Genomic DNA, 15854 nt, shown 5'->3' on the forward strand with positions numbered 1-15854 from the left:
CTGCTCCATTGGAAATGATTTGGTTGATCTCGTTGCTGAGGATGGCCAGGTCCATCAGAACTGGTCATCATATAGTATTGTTGTTGAAGTATATAATGATCTCCTGGTCCTGCTCATTTCACTCAGCAACAATAAGAGTTCTATAACACACCACTAAAGACATCTTTTAGCTTGAATAATGATTTAATTCTCTTTGGTTGATTTACCTAACTTAACTCTATGCTCATGCAGTCTACATTTTTGCATCTTGTCTATAAGGCTGTCAAAGGGAGACTATTAAAAATATTGTCAAATCCAGATAGATTCTATCTTTTTTAAATGATTTTTTTCATTTACTATTTTATTTTTCCTCAGTTACATGTAAAAACAGTTTTTAACATTCTCCCCCTTCCTCCCTCCCCAATCCCCCCCTCATCAACAAGGCAAACAATTTGATATAGATTATACAAATAAAAGTCCTGCAAAGCATTTCCATAATGGATATTTTGTAAAAGAAAACATGGACAAAAGAAAAATAAATATATGCTTCAATCTCTTTTCAGATATCAGTTCTTTCTCTGGGGATGGATAGCTATCTTGGATCATTGTCTTGCTGAGAATAGCTAAGTCATTCACAGCTTATTTAAGATATATTGTCTTTGCAATTTTTTCCTCAACTATTAACTGTTAGAAAAGAAAATTAGATTTTAGTAAAAGCGTTTTTAATGTATTGTGTTACACAGATCCTCTGGCAATTTTGTTAAAACCTGAGAACTCCTCAGAATAATATTTTAAAATTAAGGAAATGTTAAAATTTCAATTAATTCAAGTTCATGAATCCCCTGAAATCTCTCCAGATCCCTTAGAGGTTCATGGACTTCAATTTAAGAACACTTGGTCTAATAGTATATAACATACTCTGTGAACTTGTGCCAGCTCCCAGTAATCAGCTTTTTTGTTTTGTAAATGTTCTTTGTAACTGTAAACCACTGCCTAATAATTAGTTCCAGAATTTTTTTGTTTTCTTTTCTCACAGTAAATTTTATTGGTGTCTTTAAAAAAAAAGTTACCAAAATTTCCTCCAGTATCCCTTCTCACCTCTCCACTCCCAAAGAACCATTCCATGTAACAAATAATATGTTAAGACAAAAAAAAGAAAAATTAAAAAAAATTTAAAATTAAAAAACCCAACAAGTCAGTTTTAGAAATTTACTAATCTCTCTTCCCACACTGCTTCCCACACTACTAACATTCTTAAGTCTAGGTCAAACCAGATTAAAATGTTATTGGGAAAGATGTCACAAGATAAAAAATACAATAGAACATAGATAATATGCTGATATGTGGGAGTTTTGAAAAGTGCTGCTAAAAAAATATGGTGTCTTCTATTTCCCTTCTTGCTCTCCTGTAATTCTTTAATGATCCTTGTCAACAGTTCCTTGATCATATCCTTAAGTTTTTCTGGTACCCTACCTAGTAATTGACCTAGACAGGCAATTTGAACTTAAAGAAGGTAGCTGCTCCCTTGTTTCCTACTGGTCTTTGATTTTCAGACCTTCTCAAAGTGCTTTTGTTGTTCGCTTTCCAGTCTGAAAATTCTTCTCCTTGACAGAGAAATTGGAAGCCAAACAGCTGTTGAATAGTTAGTTCCATTTTCTCTTTGTCATCTCTTAAATATTACAGCATTCTCACCAACTGCTGGCCGTTCTCGTTCTTTTTGCACCGAAACATACTCTTTCAAAATTTTTTTGTTACACGCAGCATTTTTTTTTTCCGCAAGCCTCAGCTCGTTTTCATCTTAGCCTTCCTGCTACCATTCTTATAGGACTTTGCCAGGATTTTGTTTTTTTTCCTTGATTATGTGCCATTTGCAACTACTACTATTATTATTTTGCCGTCATGTAAGTAAAAGCTGAGCTAACCTAAAGCATCTTGTAAAGCCAAATTGGTTTCTTTAGAACGCTTCCATTTTCCTCATTGTTTTCTAGTTAGCATATCATCTTTGTTGTTCTATCCTTCTTGAGCTATCTTAGGTCATAGCATCATAGGATCATAGGGTGATAGATTTAGAATTGGAGGTCATCTGGCCCAAGCCTGTCCTTTTATAGATAAGGAACCCACTGTGACTAAGTAGCAGATTTGTGTTTTGAACTACATCCCTCCAACTCTTAAATCCTACATTCTGCCCCCTAACAAGATTTAAGTGTTTTGCTGATTGTAGTTTCTTGCTTTTTTGGGTTGTCTTGTTTTTGTTTTGTTTTTTACATTGGTTAACCTTCTGTAAGAAATTATGAACACTCTTTATCCATTTCCCATTTTTCAGAGTCAAGTCACTTTGGGGAAGGGTATTGGGTATTGGTTCACAAGGTAATAGACTAGAGCTGAAAGAGCCTCAGGTCTCTTTCTCCCCTCATCCTCTCCCCCTCCTCCATTTTACAGAAGAGGAAAATGAGACCCAGGAAATTTAAGTGACTTTATCTCCCATAGCTTAGCCAGGTAGTAAATATCACAAGTGACATTTGAAACTGGGTCCTCTGACTCCAAAACCAGTGTTCTTTCCATGGTATTGCTCTTATAATTACATTATATGTACTTTTTATACTTAGATGTTGCATTTCATTCATTCATTTATTTGTGAGGCAATCAGAATTAAGTGACTTGCCAAGGTCACATGGCTAGTAAGTGTCAAGTATTAGTCATTTCTTTTCACTTAATAAACATTTTCTTAGTGCCAGAAATTCAAAAACAAAAATGAAAGCAACCTCTCTACTTAGAGGGAGTTTACATTCTGCTTAGGAAGAAGATAATGTGAACATGTAAACTTAAAATACAAATATATGTATGTATGTAAAGTAATTTCTATATTTTGACTTTTGCTAATACTTTGGTCACATAATGGAGAAGCAGAACTCATTGGAAAAGATCCTGATGTTGGGAAAGATTGAAGGAAAAAGGAGAAGAGAATGGCAAAAGATGGGATGGATAAGTAGTTTTGTGGAAGCAGTGAACAAGAGCTTGAAGAGACTTTGGGAGATGGTGAAGCATAGAAGGGCTTGAAGTGTATTGGTCCATAGGATTGCAAATAATTGGACATGACTGAATGACCAAAACAATAACAAATAACTAGTTGACTAGTTGATGATACAAGTATATGTAGACAGCTTAGAGGATTCCCATAGGTTTCTCATTCTCTTTTTGGAGAATTATATTTATGATTCAAAAGCTTGAGATTTCTGAGTAATTCTCAAGTACCTCTATTTCTCAGAATTTGGTTTTGAACTTCAATGGCTCTCTAATCCAACCCATCTTTGAGAAAAGCCTTGACAAGTGGACCTTCTGGACCTCTACAGAGGAGGGAGGAACCTGCCACCTTCCTTGCAGGCAGCCCATGCTCTTTTGGGATGGTAGTCTTTGTTAGGAAGTCTTTTCCTGATATCAGACCTAAATTAGGTCCTTGACAGCTTTCACCCATTCTGTTTTGGCCTTTTGGTGCCAAATAGAACAAGTCTCATCCTTATTTTTACACAACAGCCCCTGAAATGCTTGAAGATTCTTAATCATAGATTATATATTTTCCAATGCGCTTTTTTCACAAAAATCTAGTACAAAAAATTTGGGGAGCGCTATTTGAATCACTATATGTCAAGATATTGTATATTGCCTTGCTTTGGAAGCGCTTGTTAAGTCCTTAAGAGTTTTTTTTTACCTTTTGTTCTTCTCTGAGAAGATGGTTTCAGAAATCTTACAAGAGTCAGCAAACCTTACAAGTCAGCAAAGATTTATGAAGCACCTTTATTGTGCCCAGCACTGGGTTAAATGCTAGGAATACAAAGAAAGTCAAAAATGGTCCCTATCCTCAAGGAGCTCATAATCTAATGAGGGTAGAGACAAATGAGTAAACAACTACTTACATACAAGATATAGACAGGATAAAATGCAAGCTAATACTTGGGGGAAGATACTAAATAAAATGAAGGGGTATTGGTTATTTCCTTCTTGGAAAAATGGGGTTTTAGTTGAGAATTGAGGGAAATTAGGAGACAGAGACAAGGGCAGACACATGGGAGATAGCCAGTGAAACATTATCATAAATGGGGTTATTGTCTTGTCAAGCACAATGGTAACTTCATCAGTTGCTATACTTGTGTCACATGGAAGACTTTTGAACCTTTCGTCCCTTTAGCTATAGCTTTTTCATGCTTTCCATTTACTTCCTATCTTTTCTTCACATGCTTGGAAACTGCTTTTTATGTCAATGGTGCAAGTGAGATGACATGTCATCCTTTGCTAACATATAGTCCAAGATGATATGGCCACTTTTCCCCCACTATTTTCCTTGCATTTGTTTCAACTGAGTGTCTTTTTGGTCTGGATTGAGTTCAGAAGAACAATCCCCTTCTTAAAAATGAGGCAACCAAATGGTTCTGTAGATGTGGTTCTGGATCTGATATTAGGGAGACCAATTCAAATCTGGCCTTGGACACTTTGCTAGTTGTGTTGTTTCCTCAGCTATAAAGTAAAGACAATTGCATCCCCCCCAGGGTTGTTGTGAAGATAAAATGAGATAGTATTTGTAAAAGTGCTTTGTAAGCCTAAAAGTGCTATATAAAACTGCAGATTATTAAGAAATTGGTGATCAGGAATAGAAATATACTTAGGATTTAGGAACCTGAAGTTTTTGTCCTAACCCTAAGCTGTCCTAGAGCCCGCCCCCTAAGCTTTGGAGGTCCTCATATTTTTGGAAGCACATGACAAGTAAAGAAGAATTTAAAAAATAATGGGTACAGATGGTATTTTAAAAAAGCCTTTGGCCCTTGTCTACAATAGGCAAGTAAATAAAGGGAACTAGGACTGGAAGCCTGGCAAGAATACCTGTATTCTCACTTCTTCCTCAATACTGTGTTAGAACTTTTAGGGTTTTCTTTTGTTGTAAAGGTTGCCCTTGGTATATGTTTTATCCTTAAAGAAATGTTGAGTTAGGGGAAGACCCAAACTGTTTGAATTATTCAAGGCTCTGCTTCTAGGGTCCTTTAGCTGATTTATTTATAGATAGATCCTAAACAGATTCTCTTTTCCCTCCTCCTTGAAGGTGCTGGAACGTTCCCGGGATGTGGTAGATGATGTCAGTGTGTCCCTTCGTCTGTGGGACACCTTTGGAGACCACCACAAAGACCGGCGCTTTGCTTACGGGAGGTAGGACCAGCCCCTGGCTGCCTGCAGGGAGCCAGGTGGGTGGGTTTTTCCCCCTTCACTGGGGAGGGAGGTGGAGTTGAGTCACCTTGAGCTTCAATATTCCAAGGAGTGGGGAGGAACTGTAATATCAAAGTCCCTCAGGGTAAAAAATATGTCTGGATCCTCATATCTGATGTTCCTGTTACAGATGTGTCCATAGATATTGTTAAAATTTGTTTTCTGTGTGAAGCTGGAATTTCTCTTTTGAGTGTTGCATTTGTACATGTGTGTATATATATGTGTGCATGTATATATATATATATATATATATATATATATATATACACATATATATATAAACACTGTCTGAAAAAGGTGACTCCCTAACAGCACCTACTTTGTCATCCCCACCTGCAGATCCGATGTTGTGGTTCTTTGCTTCTCCATTGCTAATCCCAATTCCCTGCACCATGTCAAGACCATGTGGTACCCAGAAATCAAGCACTTTTGTCCCCGGGCTCCTGTCATCCTAGTGGGATGCCAGCTGGACCTACGTTATGCTGACTTGGAAGCCGTCAATAGGGCCAGGCGCCCTTTGGCCAGGTAGAGGGATCTGGAGCAATCTAGGATGGGAGGGTAGAGGTGCTGACTTTCCTCTGAAAAGAGCTAAAGGAAGAAGCCTTGGAAAGAATCAAGAGTGAAGAAAAAGATGGGAAAGAAGAGAAGGGAAGCTGGAGATGAAGGTCAAAGGAGGAAAATAGATTATGCCCTTAGGTGAGAAATAGAGGGAAGGTCCCAAGAGTAAGGAAGTCTCTCTCCTTAACCATTATCTCCTTTTTATCTGCATATGCTTGATATCGAGTTGTAAGCTAGAACTTTTCCCAGTCCAATTGCATTCATTTAGCAAATGTTTATTGAGCTAGCATTGTGTTCGGAGGTATGAGAGATTAAAAAAAAACAAAAAAAAAGATAGATGTATTTATTAACTCAAGGATTTCAAAATCTAGTTGGGGAATCAAAATTTTTAAAAAGCACAATATAGGATAGTCAGTGGTTAGGTATAGACACAGAGTATCCCAGGGGAAAGCAAAAGAGGGGGCTAGGCTAGCATGGCCAGGAACTGCTTCATGGAGGAGGATGCTGGGTTAATCTTAGTGTATCAAGTTTAGGTGGGCCAAGGATAGATAAGACAGATAGATGGATATAGATCTGATATGGAATTTGGATAGGTCAAAGAGCAGAAGTGAGCAACCTGAGCCGAGGGTCAGGGGAGGTGTACACCTGGGAGGGCCTGCCCAGGGGGATCTGGATGTTGAGTAGACTCCCTGGCCTTTGCCATGAGTTTAGGGGAGAGCTCCTCCCTTCTTCCACTACCCACCCACCATTTCTCTCTCTCCCCCAATCCAGGCCCATCAAGCCAAATGAAATCCTGCCTCCTGAGAAGGGCCGAGAGGTGGCCAAGGAACTGGGCATCCCCTACTATGAGACCAGCGTGGTGGCACAGTTTGGCATCAAAGATGTCTTTGACAACGCCATCCGGGCAGCCCTCATTTCGCGTCGCCACTTGCAGTTCTGGAAGTCTCACCTGCGCAACGTCCAGCGCCCCCTGCTCCAGGCTCCCTTCCTCCCCCCCAAGCCACCGCCTCCCATCATCGTGGTTCCCAACCCCCCCTCCACCACCGAGGAGTGTCCTGCCCACCTCCTGGAGGACCCTCTCTGTGCGGACGTCATCCTGGTGCTGCAGGAGCGGGTGCGCATCTTTGCCCACAAGATCTACCTCTCCACCTCCTCCTCCAAGTTCTATGACCTATTCCTCATGGACCTGAGTGACGGAGAGCTGGGGGGCTCCTCTGGGTCGGGAGGCCCCCGCTTGGAGGAACCCCAAGTTCACTCCGACCACCCCCACCACCACCACCACCATCATGGGCGGGACTTCCTGCTGCGCGCAGCCAGCTTTGACGTCTGTGAGAGCGCAGAGGAGGGTGGCGGTCCCGGTCCGGCTGGGCTTCGAGCTTCCACCAGTGACGGGATCCTTCGGGGCAATGGGGCTGGCTACTTGCTTGGGCGCGGCCGGGTCCTCTCCTCCTGGAGTCGCGCTTTTGTGAGTATTCAGGAAGAGATGGCCGATGACCCCCTCACCTACAAGTCGCGACTGATGGTGGTGGTGAAGATGGATGCTTCGATTCAGCCCGGACCCTTCCGGGCTGTGCTCAAGTATCTCTACACTGGGGAGTTAGATGAGAATGAACGGGATCTCATGCACATCGCCCACATTGCTGAGCTGCTGGAAGTGTTTGATCTGCGCATGATGGTTGCCAACATCCTCAACCATGAGGCCTTCATGAACCAAGAGATCACTAAGGCCTTCCATGTCCGAAGGACCAACCGGGTCAAGGAGTGTCTGGCCAAAGGCACATTTTCAGGTATGGGGTGGCAGAGTGGGCAGGAGATGGCAAGAACACCTGCGGGAGGAGTAGTGAGAGGAACCAGAGGGACTACCCTCACTTATGTTGCTCTTGAGTCTTGGTTGGCTCATAATGGGCAATGGTTTGCTCCAGCTTCCTTCACGATGACCAAAGAGGCCTCAGGGCTGTCCCAGTCCCTCCTGAGCTAGTGTGTGAGTGAAAGGCAGTCACTACTTGGCTTTTCTCCCCTGGGCCTTGGGTACCCTTCTAAACCCTCCAGAGTTTATCTGCCTCCCGTCTGATGGCACCATTCCCAGAATTTTCTCTCATTTCCTGTCCCTCAGCATCTCCTTTCTTCTGGAAGGTGGGAAGCCCTAAGACAAGGGAGATTTGGAATCAAGAGTTTTGCTGTTAAGTAACTGGGATACTTAGTTTCTCGTGCTTTGAATCACTATGTCATCTAATCCTTAGGCTTTGTATTAAAATAACTATGGGGTCCCTGGGATGACAACTTGGGTACTATAGAGGTGAGAGCAAGGAAATACTCAACATGAATTGGAGAAGGTGAAGCTTTAAGGAGAGGCTTTAATTGCTGGCAAATCATTCTGGCAGCCCCAGAAAGTAGTTCTTTGGTTTAAAATTAAATTTTATTTTCAATTGAAGATCTACCTTATCTTCATCCTACTTCCTCCCACCCTCTGTACAGAAAGCAAAGAACAACTGTTATAAAGACGTATATGAGATCAAACAAAACATTGATGCATTGACCATGTCAATTGTGTTAATTTTCCTGGCTTTGTTCACTTCACTTTGCCTTGGTTTATATAAGTCTCCTGGGAAGTAGTTCTTTTAACTTCCTCTGTAACCCTTGCTCTTTCCTCTGTAGATGTGACCTTCATCCTAGATGATGGGACTATCAGTGCCCACAAGCCGCTGCTGATCTCTAGCTGTGACTGGATGGCTGCCATGTTTGGAGGGCCATTTGTGGAAAGCTCAACAAGGGAGGTGAGGATTTATGGCAGTGCAGTGTGAAAGGTTCAACAAGGGAGGTGAGGATTTATGGAGGTGGCGCATCAAGGGGATAGGCTCATCAATTAGCAAGTATTAAGTGCCTACCTTGTGTCCACATTGTGCTAGGGATAATGCCTATTTAGGCAAATAGGCTAGTAGAGAGACAAGACAAGAATTTATGAAACAGCTAGAAGAACCTCAGTGTCAAAAATAGAAATTATCTCTTTTGCCCTTAAACCTCTTTCCAGATTCCCTATTTCTGTTGATGGTATCACTATTCTAGTTTTGCCCATGCTTGAAAATTAATTGGTGACTTTTAATTCTTTAATTTTCTATGACACAGAGACCCATCCCTTCTTTGGAAATATGTCTTGCATCCATCTTTTCTGTGTTCTAAAGTACCACTTTATTTCAGGCCCTCATTAGCAGTCTCACCCACATTCTTGGTCATTCTGTATCCCTGCCATCAAACTAGTCTTCCCAAAACCAAACACAGGTCATCTCATCTTAAAAACCTTCCACTGCTGACAGGATCAAGATCTAACTCCTTCCTGGCAAGTCGGTCTTGCCTCTCCATCCCTGAATCTCTCCTTCTGCAGCCCCTTCCTCATTTCTGTTCCTCCAACTAGCATCCTCTGAGATAGGCTTGGCTCAGTCTTGAAGCCAACTCTTTTGTCTACAATAATAGTTGCATTCATATATTCACGTTTACACAGTGGTGCTGAGTGAAAGAGGTATTTACATTTTATAGGAAACTGAGGTCCTGAACTACAAAGGAACACCTTTGAAGCTCATGTTCCTATGGAATGCTTACGTTTGCAAGACTTTTTCTTTTTTAATTTTGGTTATAACTATCCTGTAAGGTGAGTAGATAGCACTAGCCCCGTTTTACAGATAAGAAAACTAGGGCACTCTGATCACATTTGCAGGTGAGATAAAGCAAGGAGGGATGGCTGACAGTAGATGACAGGATCCAGAAGAAATCTTGGCAGTCTGGAACATTGGGCTGAAAATGTACAAAGATGAAATTTTAAGAGGAATCAATCTAAAGGCTATCACTTGGGTCTGAAAAGTTGGCTTCAAAAGTAGAAGTTGGAGGCTTGTTAGAGAGCAGTTTGAGAAAAGATCTGGGTGTTCGAGAGGATGGCAGAACTCAATATGAATCAGCAGGGGAGATGGCAGCTAGAAGTTAAATTTGATCTCAGGCTGGTTAAGGAGGACATTTCTTCGGTGATTCTGGCCAGTTCCAATCGTCTTGTGATGGAGAGAGCCATCTGCATCCAGAGAGAGAACTGTGAGGACTGAGTGTGGATCACAACATAGTATTTTCATCTTTTTGTTGTGGCTTGTTGCATTTTATTTTCTTTCTCATTTTTTTCCTTTTGATTTCTCTTGTGCAGCATGATGATTGTAGAAATATGTATAATATTGGATTACTTGCCCTCTAGAGGAGAGGATGGGGGGGAGAGAGAGAAAAATTTGGAAATCAAGTTTTGCAAGGGTTTAAATGTTGAAAACTTATCTGTGCATGTGTTTTGAAATAAGCTTTATTTAAAAAAAAAAACCAAAAAGGAGGATAACATTGCTTCAAGGAATGAGATGGCCATCCTCCTGGTCTCTGTTCTATAGTCAGATCACATCTGGAGTGTTGTGTTCAGTTCTTAGGAAAAACAGTAGTTAGCTGGAGTGACTAAGTAGTTAGCTGGGATGGTGACAGAAAGTGCGTTTATGCCATTGTGAAGACAAGAGTGTTAGTCTGGAAAAGGGGAGTGATGGGGAGACATGGTAGCAGACTAAGTGTTTGAAGGGCTGACATATGAAAGAGGGGGCAGCCAGGTGGTGCAGGGGTTCAGAGTGCCAGCTCTGGAGTCAGAAAGACCTGAATTCAAATCTTGCCTTGGATGCTTACTAGCTCTGTGTGACCCTGGACAAGTCACTTACCTAAACTTTTTGCCTCAGTTTCCTCATCTGTAAAATAAGCTAGAGAAGGGAATGGCCAACCCCTCCAGTGTCTTTGCCAAGAAAACCTCAAGTGGGAGTCATGAAGAGCCAGATTCTACTGAAAACAACTTAAATAGCAGATGCCTTTTTTCTTGAAGATTAGGAACAAATGAAATTATAAAGAAGCTCAGAGCCTGAGTTTTCCAAAAGTGGAACCAAGCTGCCTTAGGAGCCAGTGGAACCTCCACTGTCTTTGGAAGTCTTTTTACCCAGCAGTTCTGGGTTTGGCTGCATGCAAAAAGTCCCTCCCAGCTGACATGACTTGTATGTGGTCAGACAGCTGGCAGGTATATCCAAGCCAAGCCTGCTCTTTCTCATGCTCCACTCCCACACATCACATTGCCTCCTGGACTGACCTTCCCACTGCCTTGCCTTCACCCTACCCCCAAAGGGTAGGCCCCCCCAATCCTTCAGCACATAGCTTTAGTTCCTCCTTCTTTTCAGGAGGTGAAGCTCTCCTAAACCCCAATAATAACACTGCTGTATAAATCTTCCTTATTTTGACACTGGATTCTAGAGGGTCTTGTCTCAGTCTGTTCCCTGAGGTTTTGAAACAGAAAGGAGGCTTTCCCAGTAGTGTGTAAAGCAAAAGACTTTTATTATGACCTTCAGAGGAAGGCTTACGCCCTAGTATGAGATGCCTGGAGGTAAAGACAGGGACATTAAAAGATACAATTGGGGAAGTTGCAGGATGTTTGCATACAGCATATCTGTGGACAACGGACATGAACAGAGGAAGTCAAGGGGATCCTGCAACGGGCCTGACAAATTCAGCATCTGCCAAACTCCTCTCTCCCTGGTGCTTGTGGCAAATACCAGGGTCATACTACGATGGCTCAATTATACTGATTAAGGCCGTGAGTTTGAAAGGGAGAGAACAGATTAGCATACGTTCGTGTGTTCCCTATCTTCGATGTCACAGACAAGGAGGCACCACAGTGTGAGGCTAGGGGAAGTCCCGGCTACATTAGCAGGGGCCAAGAGAAGTCTGCGAATGTTTCCAGCCTGCCAGGCAGAAAGAGGGGAGTTGTCTCTAGAACAGCAGTAACTCCAGTCCCGTGGATCTCAGAGAAGCCAAGTCTTTGGGACTATCCTGGTGGGCCGGAGTATCTCCCAACTGCCCCATAGGTCCTTTAAAGGAAGAGTGTTGTGTATTTCTTGGTATTCTCTACCACACTAAGTAATGGTTGGGCACATAGTAGATGCTCCAAAAAGACACAAGGAACTGAGAAAATCATTCAAGACAGTAAACTATGCGCATTAGGCTGTGTGATAGAGATTCTAGCGAGAATTAAAGGGCGTGAGGTAATGAGGACAGATGGTCAGTGTAGGCAAGAGTTACAGGTAACATTTGGCTCTCCCTTCTCCCTCCTTCCCCTTCCCCCACCCCCTTTAACTCAGCAACCAGTGGAGTTGTTGTGGGCTTCAGGGACTGACTAGGCTTGTCTACTTGTGTGGCCAGGGGGCAGACTGGGAGAAGGGCCCCTGACTTTGCTCCCCCCGCTGCTCATGATCTCAGAGACGCCAGCCGGGCCCAAGGTTCTAGCTGGTTCCCCGCACAGCTCTGAAGGACCGTGGCTGATGAGAAAGCATTTTTCAGTTGCCCAGCGCTGAAGTGATCTCACAAGCCCAGGGCCATAGCATCAAAAGCCGGAGGAAGACTCCCGCTGGCACTCACTCTCCCCTCCCTTGTTTTTTGTTCCTTGCAGTAGGCAAGCGGAGCTGGCAACCCAAGGGGCCCATATCTAAAGGAGGGTCCCCGCATTGGATTAGAGGAGGGCGGGGAAGGCGGCTATGGGGCGGGCTCTGAGCCAATGAGACTTTGTAGGGGGACTACCTGGGCAATCTACAAACCAGGTCTTCGTCCGGCCTGGCGGGGGTAGATCTCAGGGGCTCGGGGAACAGGAGGGCAGACAGGATGGGGGGGAGCAGTCCAGCTAGACATTTATTAAGCAGCTGCTGTGTACCAGGCGCTGGGCTCAGACTAGGAGCTTCCACCTAGCCAGGGTCAGCCACACGGAGGCTGCATCGCTCCCTGGTGGCCTGGCCTCGCGCTGATCTGGTGGTCTCGGCTCCTCCAGGTCATGTTTCCTTACACCAGTAAGAGCTGCATGCGCGCGGTGCTGGAGTACCTCTACACGGGCATGTTCAGCGCCAGCCCTGACCTGGATGACATGAAGCTCATCATCCTTGCCAACCGGCTCTGTTTGCCTCACCTGGTTGCCCTCACAGGTAATGCGGCTCCCCACCCCTCGCCCCTGCCTCTGGGTTCCGGGCGGTAGTGGATCCCAATCGGCCGCCAGGCTGTGGGGCTCATCACCTTGTAGAATTGGGTTTGCAGCGCGGAGCTACAAAGCATTTCTTTTTTTTCATTTTTAATAGTTGGCTATTTATTTCTTAATAAATAGTTCTAGTTCCAGCAGCTGCTACAAGGTTGAGGACTTGGACTATGGGCTCACCCTTTTGGCAGTTAGGTGGCGCCATAGTACAGAGAGCCTCAGGCACTTACTAGCTGGGCAAGTCACCTGTCTGCCTCAGTTTCCTCATCTGTAAAATGAGCTGGAAAAGGAAATGGCAAACCACCCTAGTATCCTTACCAAGAAAACCCCAAATGGGATCATGAAGAACGAGACACACCCAGCCACTCATTCTTTTATAACAGCTATACTTGCACTAAGTGTGGCCAACTAAGTTAAAAAACAATACTAGCTGGCATTAAAGTAACAAATATCAGATCCTCAGAACAACCCTAGGAGATAGGTGCTTTAATTATTTTACGATTCAGGAAACTGAGGCAAACAGGCTTAATTAAGTGACTTGCCCAGAGTCACCCAGCTAAGTAAGTGTCTAAGACCAGATTTGAACTCAAATCTTACTGATTCCAAGTCTAGTGCTCTAGCCATTTGCTATCTAGTTGCCTCAATTTTGTTTTTTCTATAAAAATGGAACTTATTAAAATGGAGAACAAATATTTACTGGGAGTTTTTTTTAAAAGGATCATGTAATAAATTTGAGATTTAAAGAAAATATGTGTAACTAAGCATATCATTCATTAATTTTTAGCTGTTATACAATAAAATCCTGGTTTCCCCCTAAATCTGAGTAGATTTCAATAGATTTCCCTTTTTTTTTTTTTTTTTTTTTTTGACTTTCTTTTTGGCTTGTGAGGTTTTGTTCTTGGTTCTAAGGATGCCAGCCACTCTTTTCCAGGTATCTAAACTCTTACAGCCTTTTTTCCTTTTTATAGCTATAAAAGAGCATGCAAAAGCACTATGGCACCTCTTACAACCTTATGAATAATTTGTATGTTTGTGTGGGCCTCTATGCATCCGTTGCCCTAACTGATTTCTATATATGTTTGTCACAGAACAATACACGGTCACTGGACTGATGGAAGCCACGCAGATGATGGTAGACATAGATGGAGATGTCCTTGTGTTCCTGGAACTGGCTCAGGTAGCTGGGGTTGGGAGATACTCAGCATCCCACTTCTGAATTGGGCCATCCATGCAAAAGGTACTGCTACTCAGAGCTGGTAGAGTGGTATGGAGGAAACAAAACTTGTCTCCTGAATCCATGCACTCATCTGCCTGGCAAACAGCAGAAAAGGAGCGCCCCCTGGAGGGTGGGATAGACAGAGGGGCTCAGTCTTAAGGCCTTTATGGGGGCCCCCCCACTTTTGAGAGACAGACTAAACTATTCACAGTGTGCCTAGAATCCTCTTGGCACTAGTTTCTTTGGGTTAAAGCATTAGATATAATATTCCAGCCTATCAGTCAGCCACATCTTATAGCACATTAAAACAGACTCCTTTCCAGATTGGTGACTGACTTCAGTGGGGTGGTGGGGAGAGGGCAGAGAAGAGAAGAAATTGGAAGTGTAGGACATAACTAGGGACGTTAGGTCTAGGTCATTAAGGTAGTAGGATGACATTTGATAGTATGTCATGGAGGTGATTTTGCCCAATTTGGCAAACCCTTAAGATGATGGGGAAGAAGCAGAGAAGATTTCAAAGACTCCGTGTCTCTCTGCTCCTTCATCCAGAATTTTACTTCTGAAGAGAGGAGTGTCTGTAATAGTCAACTACTGTAACATCTGGTAAAAAATAATGTGTTTTGTTCAATTCCCAGTTCCACTGTGCGTACCAGTTGGCTGACTGGTGTCTCCACCACATCTGCACCAACTACAACAACGTCTGCCGGAAGTTTCCCCGGGATATGAAGGCCATGTCTCCAGGTGAGTGCTTTCGGTCTCAGTTCCCCACCTTCTTACCCCCAACTTTGTCCTTTTTTCTGTAAACTATGGACCATTAAAAATCATGCCTAAGCCTCTTCTCTGGGCCCAGGAATATTGGGAAACAGCAGTCCGGTCTTTAATAATAATAGCTAGCATTTTTATAACACTAAGGGCCAGCTACTATGCTGAGTGCTTCACAATGATTTTGTCATTTGATCCTCACAACAATTGTGGGAGGTAGGTGCTACCCATTTTATAGATGAGGAAACTGAGGAAAACAAATCAAGTAACTTGTGCAGAGCCATTTTTAGTGTCAGAGGCTAATTGTGAATTCAGGTCTTCTTTAGTAGTGCAGGCCAGGGACTCTATCCCCTGAGCCACATACATTGGCTGTATGGGAGGAGTCGTCATTGGAGCCTGTGATTTTGAGATGGAAGCAACCTCTAGGATCTTCAAGCCTAGGAGCTAGGATTAGAGTACCTGGCTTGTGCTGGGCAGAGGGAGCGGGGCCCCAAGACCCCTCCGTATTGCAGGAGTGCAGCCAGGCCAGGCCAGGGATGATGGGGGTGCTAATGAGCTGGAAAAGGGTGAGAGACCAGGACATGGCCTAGGATAGGGGGCGAGGGTGGGAGCAGCAATTAAGATTGGTATTCTGCCCAGGGTGGTGTAGTAGTAGAAAGAGCATGAAATTTTGAAGCCCGAAGAACTGGGTTCAGATTCTGACTCTGCTACTCATATTTTCTATGTCACTTTGGACAAGTCATTTTTCCAGGGGAAGGATTAGTTTCCTCATCTTCAAAATGAAGAAGGAGGTAGATTTAGGCCATATTCCCAAGGTCCCTTCTGGCTCTAAAATCTCGGATCAGTTCAGACCTTTAACTTTGAAGATACGGTCCACAGGAGCTGGTTCTCCCTGACTAAGTCTGGTGTCTTGTCCACTACACCAGACTGCCTCTCAAGGCATTCTTCAAGACCAGGTACAAAAAGTTGACCTGCCTAATGAAGCCATCTTAGGTTGCCCATCTTTTTTTTCTTTTTCTTTTTTCTTGA

The 15854-nt window shown here is 43.3% G+C and overlaps 1 protein-coding gene across 6 annotated transcripts in view; it reads left to right on the forward strand.

Annotated features, from left to right (window-relative positions):
- RHOBTB2 (Rho related BTB domain containing 2) overlaps positions 1-15854 on the forward strand; it is a 29938-nt gene that overhangs the window by 10366 nt on the left and 3718 nt on the right. For 5 of the 6 annotated variants that reach the window (XM_031950894.1, XM_031950895.1, XM_031950896.1 and 2 more), the window contains 7 exons: positions 5069-5172; positions 5569-5754; positions 6559-7574; positions 8443-8561; positions 12650-12800; positions 13936-14024; positions 14699-14804. In XM_031950894.1, coding sequence (XP_031806754.1) covers positions 5069-5172; positions 5569-5754; positions 6559-7574; positions 8443-8561; positions 12650-12800; positions 13936-14024; positions 14699-14804 — 1771 coding nt within the window. Of the gene's footprint in view, positions 1-5068; positions 5208-5568; positions 5755-6558; positions 7575-8442; positions 8562-12649; positions 12801-13935; positions 14025-14698; positions 14805-15854 lie in introns of those variants that run through there. The other variant, XM_031950897.1, reaches the window with a different exon arrangement.

Source organism: Sarcophilus harrisii, chromosome 2, assembly GCF_902635505.1.
Source record: "Sarcophilus harrisii chromosome 2, mSarHar1.11, whole genome shotgun sequence".
In the NCBI taxonomy this organism is placed as follows: domain Eukaryota; kingdom Metazoa; phylum Chordata; class Mammalia; order Dasyuromorphia; family Dasyuridae; genus Sarcophilus; species Sarcophilus harrisii.